The 15,589-nt window shown below is 46.8% G+C and overlaps 1 protein-coding gene and 1 long non-coding RNA gene across 3 annotated transcripts in view; one reads left to right on the top strand and one right to left on the bottom strand.

Moving 5' to 3' along the window:
* PDGFB (platelet derived growth factor subunit B) overlaps positions 1-15,589 on the top strand; it is a 62,813-nt gene that overhangs the window by 14,568 nt on the left and 32,656 nt on the right. The window contains exon 1 of one of the 2 annotated variants that reach the window (XM_053256671.1): positions 125-277. The exons of the other annotated variant lie outside the window; for it this stretch is intronic. Coding sequence (XP_053112646.1) covers positions 125-277 — 153 coding nt within the window. Of the gene's footprint in view, positions 1-124; positions 278-15,589 lie in introns of those variants that run through there. 2 annotated transcript variants of the gene reach the window in all.
* LOC128327636 (uncharacterized) overlaps positions 12,588-15,589 on the bottom strand; it is a 73,024-nt gene continuing 70,022 nt past the window's right edge. The window contains exon 2 of the long non-coding RNA XR_008308713.1: positions 12,588-12,836. This is a non-coding gene — a long non-coding RNA (uncharacterized LOC128327636). The remainder of the gene's footprint in view (positions 12,837-15,589) is intronic.

A 15,589-nucleotide genomic window follows, 5' to 3' on the forward strand; every position in this document is an offset into this window, starting at 1 on the left:
CGGTGATTATTTTCCCCCAGAGCTTTTGAAAAATATTTTACCTAAGAGTGCAGGATTTTTATTTTTTAAGAGAGCAACAAGACGTTTGTGGGAGAGAAATGAAAAAGCACAGAACACCCTGTGCATGATACACCACGGCCTAAAGTGTGGGAATCTTATTTCTTTTTTACAAAAAGACTTCCTTTCAATGTGTCTGGAACTGCTAGGGATCGGAGTCGGCATGAATTTCGGAGTGCTCTTCCTGTCTCTCTGGTACCTACCACTCATCAGCAGTGAGGTGAGTAATTAATTGTATTTACTTGATAAACGAGAAAGGGAAGCTACCTGGTGAACTTCAGACTTGGGATAGAAGTATATAGCAAGTGAGTGAGAACACTCTGTGTAGATGATTATCAGCACATATTTATGGGTTACACATATCTGGAATGGTTTTTGCCTCCTCCTTTCTTCGAGGTAACAACCAGCCCAATCCTATGCATGTGCACTTGGGAGTAAGTTCCACTTACGCCCAAGTAAGTGTGCACAGGATTGCAGCCTGACAGATTTATGAAAAACTAGACTTATACCCTGATCCACACGCCTTTTACTCATTAAAAGAAATCACCGAGTTCACCTGAACGTATTTCCTAATGTTTAGGTTTACAGCTTTTGCATATTTTTTTGGAAGTTTCAGCAAATTCAGTGCAACTTCATTCCCAGTAAATATGAAAAGGATTGTACCCATAATCCTAACTTATGGGTCAAATTTTAAAAAGCATTCTTGAGGGAGCCTCAGTCCCAGTTTGGAGGCTTCATCCAGTCTGGGCAAATGTAGTCCACAGAGCATTTTAATTCCTCTAGGAATTTATGTGGGAAAGGAGACTTGTTCTCACAGCCCTGAATCTGGTGTTTAGACACTATAGAAGCCTTGTGATGTAAACCATACCGGATGTTCCAATTCACCTTATGCTTCCTACATCAATTTAATCACATGCAAACAACACCCATCTGTATGTATTTGTCATTGCGCCAACATTTTGAATGCTTTCCCCCAGTTTTACTTAAGTTTGCTTTTCTTATTTTTTTTTTAAGTTTTAGAACATACCCTAGCAGGTTCTCCACCTTGGTGGCTAATGAATTGACATCTTAGGGCTTTCTGCAGGCTCCCCAAAAGTGAGGCATATCTTCCATAAAACATACCATATCAGATTGCCCCAGAGGATCATTCGGATAGGGCTTTGATGAAATCAGACAAGCCTTCCTGGGAATTCAGCCCAGGTACCTGCTGCAAGGAAGGTGGGAGAGTCTCTGGAAATTAATGGAGGAGTCTGCAGTATATCTTATGATGCCCGGGGGAGTCAGTCTGAATAGGAAAGCACAGATAGTTCACTCCCTTTCTTCCCCACGATGGGAGGTCAGGCTAAGGGAGCTGGATATTGCAGAGTTTGGGCTAGCAGCTGAATTCCTACCCGGGGTTACTAGCTGAGGCCATAGTTTCCCAGCTGTTCCAAGTTGGAACTGCCGCAGGAGGGATCCTGTATCAGTTCCAAACAAATGCCCAAGAGGAAAGACTGCAGAGATTGGGAATAGGGAGGGGCTCTTAAAGGGCCATCACAATTTTATTTCACTTTGATGATTTTAAAGACTGTTCCTGCTAATTGCTGAAAAGGTTGTGCCTTGTCTCACCTCTACTGAGGCATGTTTCAGTACCTGCAAAGATTAATAACATTGATCTTTGCAAGTACTGAAACATGCATCATTCTGGTTTTATTTCATTAGAAGCTAGGTATTTATTTATTTCAGTGGAGTTATTGTCACAGTCTGAGAATATGGTCTGTTGATGCCTATCATCTTGATTTACACTGAAGGGAATTCTAAACCATCAGATTTCATGGAGCTATGGTTAAATTGCCACCACTGGTATATTTGCCCCACTGAACTGAAACAAGTGTGGTTTGCATCAATGGTGCATTTGATCCTGCAGAGCCAGATCTGGTTTACACTAGCCCACTAAATCTGACACTAGATCGGATTTACACTAGCAATGGATCAAGCCTATTGTTTTAGGTACTATCCCAACCTACACCAGGAGAAAAGATATTGCTAATTGAATTTGACCATGCTCCCAAGTTTATTTAAGGTAGATTGGCTACCCTTGCACACCTTTCCCAATCCTTGAGGATAAAAAACTGATCAAGGGGTGAACTTTTCAAGACTTTCAATGCAAGTTAATGAGGCTGTGCACACAATGGATACCAGGGCGGAGGCGAGGTGAAACCTACCTTTTCCCCCTCCCCAGTCAAGCAATCCTCTTGTATGGTGCTTGGCTCTTGCATGCGTGCACATACACACACAAAAAAAAAACAAGCAGTCCTCTTGTGTGGTGCGTGGCTCACACACAATCTGCGCTGCTCTGAGCAGCACAGACATATGGAGGCCAGGAAAACACATCCCAGCCTCCAGGAATCCCTTAATCCACCATGCAATCAGTGTGGTGCGCTGGGGGATTCCCCCATGAGATGGGTGCTCTAGATTGATGAGACTTTGTGTGTGCTCGGGCTGCACACACACAACGCGGCATCGGGGTTAAGGGTGGCGCTGCACACAAGCAGCTTAGCCCAGGCTGGCCTGCCGTAACCTGGGGTAGGCTGCTCATGAGAATAGTCTTAATGTGTGGGGGCTTTAATCCGCATTTCCAAAGAGACAGCTGTGTTCATCTGTTGCAGCAGAAAAAGGAAATCTTGTGACTTCTTAGGGATGACCATATTTCTTGTAGCATAAACTTTAATGGGTTTATTTATTTTCATATGTACACCCCGCTCTTCCTCTAAGGAGTCCAGAGTTATGTTTATCCTCACAACAACCCTGTGAGGTAGGTTAGGCTGAGAGATACATGACTGGCCCAGAGTCACTCAGTGAGCTCGAGAGTTATGTTTATCCTCACAACAACCCTGTGAGGTAGGTTAGGCTGAGAGATACATGACTGGCCCAGAGTCACCCAGTGAGCTTCATGGGTGAATGGGGATTTGAACTCAGGTCTTCCCAATCCTAGTCTAACACTCTAACCACTATGCCATGTTGGTTTGAGTCTACTTCATCAGATGCATTATCCCCCCCCCGCCCCAAAGTTGGTGGGGATATATATGGCTATATAGGTGCCAACATAAGCCATGCATCTGATAAAGGAAGACCCTTGCCCACAAAAGCTGGTGCTACAATAGGTTGGCTAATCTTTCAGGTGCAACAAGACTCTTTTTTGTTCAATATTAAAGGTAAAGTGTGCCATTGAGTGGGTGTCAACTCCTGGCGACCACAGAGCCCTGTGGTTGTCTTTGGTAGAATGCAGGAGGGGTTTACCATTGCCTCCTCCCATGCAGTATGAAATGATGCCTTTCAGCATCTTCCTATATCACTGCTGCCTGATATAGGCAATACCAGAACTGGCAACTTCTGGCTTGCTAGTCAAGTCAATTCCCTGCTGTGCCATTAGGTGGCTTTGCTCAACATTAGGTGTGGTATATTATATGCCAAATCTACAAGTCCGTGGCCTCGAACATGTGCTGATTTAGGTCAGCCTGAGAGGTGATCTAAGGCCCTTAGTCCGAGGGCTTGCAAATATGTGCAGGGTAAGAAAACGATCTCTGGAGGGTGCACAGGCCAAAGCAGAGCAGCCGGTTGTCTGGAAAATACAGCTGCAAGGGAGAGACTAGAGAGGAATCAAGTTGGGTTACTTTTTTGGGCTCCTTCTCGCCGGGTCCTAGCAGCAGCCTTAGAGAGGGGAAAGTGAGATGGGAAGTTGGAGGAGGCATCGTAATTCTGCAACAGCGTTATTTATAGAGAACCCGCCGGGGCATGGTACAGGCGAACATAAACAAACGATCTGCGATTCCCTGCCGCCTTTTCCAAACAGGAAGCGGGGGGGTCAAGGCCAAGCGAGGCTTTCAGATCAGGCTTTAAGCGGTGCCAGGGCTCAGCAGGTGAAGCAGTCTCTCCTCAGTACCGGCGGGGCCCGAGTCCTACGCGAGCGGCGCAGCCAGAAAACAAAGCGCCACGGTGCACGTACAGAGAGGGCCTCCCCTTCCCCCGAGGAGTCCCAGGTCACAACAGCCTGCTTGCCCAAGGAAGGAGCAGCCTCGGCTGCCCCCTTCCTACTGGGATCTTCCCAGAGGGCTTGACTTCCAGGCACCTTTTAAAAAAGAATTAAGTGCTCGTTTGGCTTCAGCAGGAGGAGGAGCGAAGAGTCTGAGCGCCAAGGCCCAGGAGGCAGCCAACCGCAGGTTGTTGATGTTTTGCCCACAAACCTGTGCAAAGAAGCCTCCTTTTGTTCTCGGGAAGAAAGAGGAGGAGGCGGCGGCGGCGGCGGCGCGTCACGCGCTTCTTCCTCCGAGTCCCGCCCCGAGGTAGCCGCCGCCGCCGCCGCGGCCGGAACAAGGCCAGCCCTGTAGCAGCGCCCGCCGCCAGCTGCTCACCTAGCCCGAGGAAGGCGGCGCTCTGGCGTACGTTGGCTCCCGCCCCTTGGCTCCCAGACGGTGCCCGGCTCCCTTTGGCTTGGAAGTCCTCCTCGCTGGAAGAAGAATCTGAGCCCTCAGTGCTCATCTCATGTTGCTCTCTCAGCAAGCCTGGTTCTTTTTTGCCCTGCAGGGAAGTTCATGCACCACGCCTCGTTCTGTACTTACACAAATGTAGATTAAACTGCACACGGAGAGTGGTGCTTTAAAGACTAACGAGTGAGTGAGTGAGTGAGAGAGAGGGAGTACACACGCGCAGACGTTACTGATACGGTTCCTTCCTGCCGTTTAAACAGCTTCATGGTAGAAATTCAACAGGTGAAGCGCGAGAACGGCCAAGAATGGGGGAGATTTGGGCTGGAGAAAGCTTTACCGGGAAACCGAGAGACATACCACATACAAACCTCTGTATGAAAGTAGCAGAGCAGTGCAGAGTTGGGTCTTGTTTGTTTGTTTTTATTGCGAGATCAGAGTTCTAATTCCTGTGTAGCTCGGCAGATCATTAGAACTCTGCTTAGTATACATCACAGAAATGCTTTTTGGCAGCAACATAACCAGCATTAAAACAATGTAATAAAGAATGGTGATAAAGTGGACTAACCACATAAATTCTGTCCTGAGGAAGGGATACAATATAGAAGGAATATAATTAGGATAACTAAGTTGCAGACTTGATTAGGATAATTTTGTAGGATCCTACAATTAAGATAATTTTTGCAGACTTGCATCATGCTCCTAAAGAGTTGTGTTGGTTTATCTACCTGAAACATCAGAGTAGCAAGCCTGCAACATTAGGGTCTCCTAGTTTGCAGTACAAGTCCATTCTAAGTATTTGGTTGGCTGGTCTGAACTTTTTTTAAAAAAACGGGCTATGACTCAGGATATTTTCTATGCTATAATAATGTATCTTGTATGTATCAAGTGTATGTTACATTTCTTGTATGTAGCAAGTCAGCTAGCCAGAGCCAGCCTGGTGCAGTGGTTAGAGTGCTGGACTAGGACCGGAGAGACCCCGAGTTCAAATCCCCATTCAGCCATGAGACTTGCTGGGTGACTCTGGGCCAGTCACCGTTCTGGGCTCCTTGGAGAAAGAGTGGGATGGATGGATATATATATATATATATATATATATATAAAGTCTCTTTCCATTCTGCCTAATGGAGAGGGCCATAAAATTCAAAAATCTCTACCTTTATTTCAAGGCCAGTCAGCAACTATGTCTTTGATATGTATCTTTGAGACATATCTCATGACACATTTTGTATTTACATATAGACAATCAAGATCAAAATACACACATGTTGCAACCATTATAAATAATGCACATGTACAAATAGTGGCTTTCCCCTTAAAATGCTGGGGCTGATCCTAACACTATTCCAAAAAGAAAACTGTCCATGTTTTATATTTTGGTATCTGTACCTGAATAGAAGCATGGTAATAAGTGACACTTATTAATTTTAATTGCTTTTGTGAGTGAATAAGGCTATTCACACAATCAGAGGCGGGGTAGGGGGCGCGGGGAAGGCTGCGCTGACCTTACCGTTTCCCCAGACAATCTCCTTGCCCTCCCCACCACCTCCTGGCCATGTGGCTCAGCCGTGCACACATGCGGTTCTCCTGGGGGCCACACAGCTTTCTGGAAGCCGGGACAGTGTGTCCTGGTCTCTGGGAATCCCCTAATGCACCGTGCGATGAGCGCTAGGCGCCCAGTCTGCAAGCACTCTGAGCAATAGCAATAGCAATAGCACTTACATTTATATACCGCTCTATAGCTGGAAGCTCTCTAAGCGGTTTACAATGATTTAGCATATTGCCCCCAACATTCTGGGTACTCATTTTACCGACCTCGGAAGGATGGAAGGCTGAGTCAACCTTGAGCCCCTGGTCAGGATCGAACTTGTAACCTTCTGGTTACAGGGCGGCAGTTTTACCACTGCGCCACCAGGGGCTCTTAGCAAAGACATGATCCCAGCCACTCAAGGCCAGGTCAAATCTGGGTGGCCCCTAGCCTGGGTTAGGCTGCTCATGAGAACAGCCTTAATACCTACCTCAAATGTCTAGGTCAGTTCACAGCAGGAGAGAATTTGCTCCATTGTGGGTGTAATGAAAAGAATAATCCTTCCAAATTTGACCAATTTTTATGCTGACACACATACCACCAGATGTTTATGATTAGAGAGACAGCATCCCTTCAGCCCCATGGTCATGTAGGTCAGGGGCGTAGCTAGGGGAGAGGGGGGCCATGTTCATCCCTCTCTCTGGCGGCCCCCCAGGGTGAGGGAGCTAATGAAGAAAATAGGGAGGGGTGGAACTAGAGGGCCCTCTGGAGCTGGGGGCCTGTGTTCTTTGAACCCTTTCGCTCAATTATAGCTACGCCCCAAACTCACATCTCTACAAACTTTGTTAAAAAAAATATGTTAAATAAATAAACTCACAAATGCATGCATGCATTCACCATGTGCATCTTGTTTGAAGTAGCCCAGAGCTATGTAGAACAGTTAATGGAGACAAATAAAGGCGTAGTCCCTGCCCTGAGGATCATACAGTTGTCACTGAAACATGATGTAGCAAGTAAAGTTTGCTACATCAACAGACAAAAGAATGGGGTGTGCTGCTGTGGAGCAGAGGAAAGGAGAGAAATTATCAGAATACCAATGACACTATGCTTACCTTGTATGGCACACACCCACTTTGATGGTTCCTCTGAATTAAGGTGGGGCTATTGCTCTCCAAGTACCCTATAGATATGTAGGCATGTCATTGTCTTTAGGGAGAACTTGTTTGTTCATATGCACAGGTGAATTTGAGAGCTGGTGTAGCATAGTGGTTAAAGGGACTAAGGTACTTCTCCAGTTTAGATCTCACTCTTGCCATGAACTCACTAGGCGCGGTGGCCTTAGGCAAGTCACTTAAACTCAGCTCCCCAATGCAATATGGGGATAATCCTTACAGGAGTTTTGTAGGCAACAAGATAATGCACATGCAGTGCTTTGAATACTCAAAAGCACTATGTAAATACTACAGTAAGTGATTATGAATGATGCAAACATTGTACATAAGCTGACCTCTCTGAGCAGTAATAGACCTAGCCACTTAAACCATGTGATAAGAGCTCAAAAAAGTTGGGGTCTTTCTCAGGTGACTGAATTCTCATTAATGCACAACGGTAGTAGTAGTAGTTGTTGTTGTTGTTTGTCAAGGGTCCATTGTCTGGCTTCTAAATTTTTGGGCTGACCTAGATCCAAAGAAAATTTGTCAAGGTCTGGTTTATCCCATTTACACAGCAAAGCAGTGTTTGTGTGTGTTTGTGTATACCTAGGATAATTTTCCCATTTCTGTTTTGTAAATACAGTTGTCTTGGGTCTGTCTATGCATTTTGCCCCGTACCAATTCCCCTCTGCAGGCTTGATGCCTGTCAGAAGTTCTACTGCTCTTTTGCACTGCTAGTGATCACAGGGCAAATTGGCATCATTCCAGGGTCCATGCATGCCCTGTCATTGACTATGTCCATGATGGCATGTCTGGGGCAAGCCTCCCTGCCTCTGGTGGCAGCCACCATATTCTCCCAGGACACACTGGGCAGTATACTGGTCATAGTCCCCTGGCTGCATGTCTCCCCTTTTCAGTTTGGCCTCATTGTTATGCTGCTTCTCCGTCATCCACACACAAACCAGCTAGTTCTGTGGAGACTCTCTCTGCTCTTTCCTTGGCTTCTTGCTCTGCCAGTTAAAAGACAGGCTTCTGCCAGACCAGACTGCTCTGTGGGCCGCCTCCTTCCAGCCCCTTGCACTGGGCTCTTCAAATCCAAAGACGACTCCTGTTGTTTACATTATATGGGACGATGAGCAATCAATAATCCTTCAGGGATGGGGCTGTAGCTCAGGGGTCGAGCATCTGCTTGGCATGCAGAAGGTCCCAGGTTCCCAATCCCAGGTAGGGTTAGAAAACACCCCTTTCCGGAATCCTGGAGAGTTGCTTTCAGTCACAATACTGAGCTAGCTGGAGCAATGGTCTAACTCAGTGAGGAGATTCTCACGATCCACTAAAAGCGGGCGAAGGGAGCCTAGCCCGCTTTTAGTGCATTGTGTGCTACTACGGGAGCCATGCAGCTCCCGGCAGCAAACTCCACTAATTCCCCCTCCCATTAGCCGAGGTTAGCGGAGCGAGCGCTCTGCTAACCGCGGCTTTTGGATCGTGTGTGTGGCTCCGTGCTGCAGCAACTAACAAGTAGGCCCCCAACCGGGAGGCTAAAAAGCAGCCTCCCAGCTCGGGGGTCTCTCCAGCATGCCCTGCGCACTCGCAGAAGGCATGCTGGAACTACCGGGGGGGGCATGTGGCCCCTGAACATCCAAGCCCCCGCCGGCTCTGTGACGGAGCCGGAAGTCATGTGGGTGGCCGCAGCGGCCGCCCAGGCAGGGCTTGCTGCTCATGTGCGGGGAGAGCAGGCTCAGCCCGCTCTCCCCACAAATCCTCTGGAGGCGGGTCTTATTGATCGTGAGACCTGCCTCAGTATATGGCAGCTTCGTCAGTTCCTAAATGAGCAGATGCAAAAAACTTAGCCCAGTGATCCTTTCTCTCCCATCTAGTGGAATGATGATGTCAGTGGAAGAAGTACATTTGAGTGGGACGTGGGAAATGCCCTTCCCTTAAAACTCCCACCAAATTGACAAAAGTCTTCCCTCTTCCTCATTTTGGTGAGCCCACATCCATGTGGCAACAAGAGAGTGAGGTCATTCATGCGATCAAAACCCGTGTTCTACCAGGATTTGGGAGCTGAGTGTGCTCCCAGTTTTTGGTTGCATGGAAGCAAGGTAGGAGGAAAACCTGGGTAGAAGTGATTGTGTGGAAGCAAGGTAGCAGGAAAACCTGGGTAGCTTTTCCTCCTGGGTAGATTGTGTGAATGACGTGTGTGTGTGTGTGTGTGTGTGTGTGTGTGTGTGTGTGTGTGTGTGTGTGTGTGTAGCCTTCCTTCCCGTAACTGTGCTGGCCTATTGTTACTCAGGCCTTAAGGGGAAGCAGTTGGAGATGTAGGTTGTGCACTAGTTGTATACATGTGGCCATTTGTATTTCCTCCCCAAGCAGTAAATATTGCCTTTCCTTGATGGCCCTTGCAGTCTGCGTTTGAAAGGAAATGTGCTCTCTACTGCTTGGCCTAATCATATTTGGTGTATCCATTTCCTGGCACGTACATGTGGCATTGTCACTTGGATCTGGGATTAGGTTACAGACATTCCAGCCTGACTTGAAGTTAGTGGCATTTATCCCCTTGCTGAAGATGGCACCTGCTTGCTAGGAAATCCCTGCTTCCATCCAGCATGCCAGAGAAGTCTTCTGTTCTGCTCATATCTGCACTCTGCAGCACAGACTTTGTTGCTCTCTCACTGTCCACTGTCATCCAGCCTGTCGACTGCCACTCAGTATTTATTTCTGAATGGCAGGTATTCTTGGACTGCCCTGCACGACTCTTTATTGGCTGCAGAGAGGAAACGGCTGCTGCTATCATAATGGGAGGAGAGAAGAGGAAGGAATGTAGCTTTTTCACTTGAGTCCTCACTCAGCCTCTGCCTGTTAGATAGATCTTGTACTCATTAATCCATCGGCACCTGGTAGCTTTTCCAAAGGTGTCTTATGTGTATGGGAGGTGAGAAAGGTATATTATTTATTTATTTATATTCTATTTCTATACTACCCTTCCAAAAATGGCTCAGGGCAACTTACACAGAGAAATAATAACTAAATAAGATGGATCCCTGTCCCCAAAGGGTTCACAATCTAAAAAAATATGTTTGTAAGCAAGAATTCTGAGCAGTGCAACCTCTCCCCCCCACCAGTTTCTTTGATCCAGATTCTTCAAAACCCCTGCTTACTTTTAATGTGGCGATTCTCTTTTATTTAGCAGGGGGAGAGTAACTGGCCCTATCCACCCCCAGCACAGTACTTCCAGTGAATGTTGTTGATGTCTATCTTATGTTTCTTTTTAGACTGTGAGCCCTTTGGAAACAGGGATCCATCTTATTTGTTTGTTATTTCTCTGTGCAAACCGCTTTGGAAACTTTTGTTGAAAAGTGGTATATAAGTATTTGTTGTTGTTGTTGTTGAAATCAGCTTTGGTTTCAGTGAACAGAATATAGTTATGTTCTGAGCTAAATAGGCTAATTATTAACCTCCAACTACTGCCTTTTATAACACAGGAGGACTTCCTGACATCAAAATGCCAATACATTTAATCTTTACATATGCAATAATTACCCTAGGAAATGTAGACTGTTTGATGTGAATATAGGAGACCTGAAACTCCCCTGCTAACTTGGCAAAGAGGCGCCTTTTAAACCTGGTGATTCTCTTTATTTAGCAGGGAGAGAGTAACTGGCCCTAACCACCCCCAGCACAGGACCTCCAGTGACTGTTGCTGGTGTCTATCTTATGTTTCTTTTTAGATTGTGAGCCCTTTGGGGACAGGGATCCATCTTATTTATTTATTATTTCTCTGTGTAAACCGGCCTGAGCCATTTTTTGAAGGGCGGTATAAAAATCAAATAAGTAAATAAATAAATAATTTCCCATTCTATGCTTACCATGATTTAAATTCATCTCCTACTTTGATAATCGGTCTTGCAGGCAAATGCTACACCCCTAGTTCTACAGTTATAGAAAGAGAGAATCTTGTGTACATGCATGTGATGCATTCTCTGCTGTTCCTCCCTCTCATCTTCCTCTTACAGTCATCCCTTGCCAACCACGGTCTTGCCAACCACGGTTTTGAGTAAATGCAAATGAGGAACTGTGGTAGGTCTTCCCAACTGCGACCCAAGTATCCATGGTTGGCGAGGTTTCTTAGTGATTGGGGAGGGCTCAGCTATTTGCAGGGTGGGTTCAGAAGTTCAATCTGCTCATTCCTCTTGGTGACCCTTGCTGACCTTGCTGTTTTAAAATGCCTTGAGTTATTTGGAGAGGTTAAAATCTTTTCCAGAGATTCGATCTGCTCATTCTTCTTGGCGACTCTTGGCGATATTACAGAATTTTTTGTGGGTTCTTTTTTTCTTTTTTAGCAATTTTTTTTTATATTTCCCCCCCTTTTTAGGTCTTTTTGCAGTCGCAGTTCCCCTAACTTCCTGTTTCCCATAGACTTCAATGCCTCGCCAATCACGAATTTACCAATGGCGAGGTTTTGCCAGAACAGAACCCTAGCGGTTGGCAAGGGATGTACTTACTGACTAGTTCTTCTGAGCCCAGTCTCCTAGTGAATGAATGAGAACAGATAAGTATTTAGGTAGCTAGTATGTGTGAGGGATGTTAAGATGAGGTGGCACCGGAAAGAGTGCATCAGTGTGTGTGCATGTGTAAGTGTGTGCTTTCCATCAGCTGATGTGTGGGTTCAGGAAACCTCTTACATTATTTCCCAGACTCATCGATGCATGTTACACTACTGGCGAAAACCTCCTGTTTGCTTTCACTTCCTGTCTACCATTGCTTGAAAGATTGTATGACCAGTGGAAGACTCCAAGGTGGCTGGCATGTGGCATTTCTCTGCTCAGGAAGAGCAGACTTGAAGGTGCACAGTGGCGTGTCCACTGATATACAGGAAGGAAAACATTCCTGGAGATGCTTTCTCAGGATTCCCAAAGTGACCACCCATTGCTGGTTGTGGCAACAGAAGGGTTAAAGGTACCTCCCTAGCCATGGAAGCAATGGCCCCTGAGGTTAAGTCAGTTTGTGTATCTCTTGCTAGGTTCTGCTGGGACTCGTCTACGTTACTCCATACTGAGGAATGTCACGGTGCTTCCCCACCACCACCCCCAAGCGCACTTTGGGAGACAAGAAAGTTCTTTCTTTTTTCTGCTCTGCTCTCTTAGTTCTCCAGGTGTGCAGTATGTACCCCACCCTGGTCTCGCACAGAGCCACAACAGTTAATGGCTGTAAGGCACAGATTCCCAAAAGGGTGGTTGGGATCTTGTGTGTGGGCTGCCAGGTTGGTGGTAGTGATGGTATCAGCTTGGCATGCTGGGCATATGAAGTGTGGGGGTATTTTCTGGATTATTGTCTGAATTTAGAGCGAGAGAAACCTCACATAGGAAAATAAGTGACAGAACTACGATGAAAGGAAATTTGCCGGCTTAATTAAATTTGCTGGCTTAATTTCCAAACCATAGCAAAGAGAAAGAATAGCACAGGGACAGGCAAGGATTCAAGACCTGCTCCAGTTCAAATTGTTCTTGGTTTGCGATTTTGAGGAATTAAGAAGAAGCCTTTGCTACAAGGTATGGCTCTTGCCCAGTTTCTCACCGTCTTTCTTTCACTTCAGTCATGTTGAGGTAGACCAAACATTCAATAATCTGACCCTATTTCCTGGAATAAAAGGGAAAACAAATCTGAACTTTAGAGCATTTCCTGGAGCTTCCCTCCCATCTCATCTCCCACAATATTAGTGTGGCTCTCTCTAGATATGTAGAACCGGCATCCACATAAAACAGGACGATACCTCATTGCAGAAATGCATTTAGTCTTCTGCTTTGAGCCTTTGTTGTATTTCCTTTTCCCTCCCAGTTTCACAATCCTTGTTTCCTTGGGGCCATGATGCATCTACTCTAGGGATGAAATATATTTCTGGCTGGAACTTTAGATTAACCACGAGGAACCACTAAACATATACAAAGCTCCTATGGGGAACAGAGTGTGGGCTACCTTTCTGTGGGAACAGCTTCACACTGATCCGGTCAAAAGGCATAGTGCCCAGATCTTCCTGAGAGCATAGCTTATTTCACAGCTGAAAGGTACTAAATGGACCGTCGGGATGGGGATGGGGCCATCTTTGAATGCAGAAAGTCCCAGTTTCAATCCCTGGCATCTCCACATAAAGCTAAGAAAGACCCTTGCCTGAAACCATGGAGAGCCACTGTCAGTGAGTGTGGACAATACTGACCTAGATAGACCAATGGTCTGATTCGGTATAAGGCTGCTTCCTGTACACCTATGTTCTCTTCTATACTCACTACAGTTCTGTGGGCTCTATTCTAGATTCACCACCATCACACAAAAAATGTCAAGGAGAGAAAATAATGCATTGATATGGTTTTTCTAGAAACCTGTAGGTTGGAGTTCATATCGCTTGAGAAACACAGCCCTATTCAGACATGCTGTACGAGTGCACAGTTGTTTGTATACTTAATACATGTGTTTGTATGAATGACTGTACCTGCATTCGTTTTAAAAACGGAACCTGGGTACCCTCAAATGCATGGTGCAGATAGGGAATGTATTGCCGTACCTACGTTCAACATAACATGTGAAGAACGGTACCGGCAAACAGATTTGTAACTATGTACACTCATAGTATGAGTGTTGAACATAGTGAGGCGATTCTCAGGAGCGAACCAAACCGGGCTAAGGGAGCCCAGCCCAGTTTGGCTTGCTCATGAGGACCTCCCAGCTTGCAGGCAAGCCTGGTGGCTCCATGGCGGCAAGCCGGTTTACGGAGCCACCCCCTGAAACGTGGTTAATGGAGCGAGCGCTCCATTTACCTCATTTTTGGGGTTGTGTGTTGTGGCGGACACATTCGAGGAGGGGGATCAGGGGGATGCAGCGTGGTGCCTTCCTGGGGCTCGGGGGGGGAGGCACTGCACGGTGACGCTTCCCTTCACCCGACCCCCGGAACTGCTGGGTGAGCGGCGGCCGGGCACGGGAGCACTGGAGCAAAGCTGTTACGTGCCTGGGAGGGAAATCCGCCCGCCAAAGGAGGGTTCCGTGATCGTCTGTGGGGAGCGTGGGTCAAGTCCGCTCTCACCGCAGAACCCTTTTAGGCTCTCCATACTGCTCATGGGGAGAGCCTTGCTGATTGTGTGTAGAGCTTTAGTGTGTACATAGGATTCGTGTGCCTTACGGTGAGATGGAAATAGCAGCAGGTGTTATAGAAGAGAATGTGATTGAATGGAACGGAGTTCTCTGGCTCTTCCCAAACTGGGGGGAAACAGAAGCAATTATTATAATAGATGTAGGCAGTACAGAATTATAAAGAGGAGTTTGTACCAATAGAGAGCAAGTGAACAGAGCAAACTAGGGGTTCCTCCTGCCTGGTTTTAACTGCTCTCCTCGTTTTTGTCCTCCAGCTGTGAAACAGAAATGCATAGGCTCCGCAGCTCTGCAGTAGAGCACATGCTTGGCATGCAGAAGATCCCAGGTTTGGTGCCTAGCATCTCCAAGTTAAAAAAAAGAAAAAAGAACTCCAGAAGCAGGCATGAGACCCTGGCGAACTGCAGCCCACCAGAATATTCAGTACTGGACTAGATGAACAAATTGGCCAAATTGCTATAAAGCTGCTTAATGCATTCATTCTCACCCTCTGACATAGGTATCTGTCTTATACTGAGTCAGACCATTGGTCCATCTAGCTTAGTACTGTCTACACTGACAGGCTTTCCAAGGTTTCAGGCGGCCCGATCTGCCTGACAATAGGGCTGAGCCTACTTGCAGACACCAGAGGTTGAACCTGGCACCTTCTGCATGCAAAGCAGATAGTTTATCACTGAGCTACGGCCCCGGTCACTCTGCAGGGTTTCTGCTTAATGTAGCCCTAATACTAGCAAATATCTGTTCTGGTTTTGTTTGCTTTAAACGTACATTCCTATGTCAAGGTGGGCAGTGGCTACTATGGACAAGGAGCTTGCCTGGCTTTGCACGGAAACTGCCCAAGATTATATGCCCTGTCCTAGGGGATCCTGACCTGGACCTGAATTGGGAACCCCATGGTTTGGCTGAGCTACCTGGTGGGCAACTTGGAACGGCATGTGCTGAGGCTGCAAAGTCAAGGAATTGTGATAGGTATCATCAGCCCCTGTGATTGGCAGGCTGTCCCAGCCTCCAGATTGGCCAGGCCAGGTATAAATCCTGGGAGCCCAGCCTGCTGCCCTTGCATGGTCGCAGACCAGAATCCCCTGCCTGCTCTGGAGCTGAAGCCTTCAGCCCAGCTCACAGTTCCAGAAACTTACTGCAGGAGTCCTGGGCTGGAGAATGCGCATTCCAGGTCTGGGTCCCGGTGCTCCTTGCTGTCCAGCCAGCCAGTTCCATGGGCCATTGTTCAAGAAATGGGTGTGTACATAAACACA

Source organism: Hemicordylus capensis, chromosome 5, assembly GCF_027244095.1.
Source record: "Hemicordylus capensis ecotype Gifberg chromosome 5, rHemCap1.1.pri, whole genome shotgun sequence".
Classification (NCBI taxonomy): Eukaryota; Metazoa; Chordata; class Lepidosauria; order Squamata; family Cordylidae; genus Hemicordylus; species Hemicordylus capensis.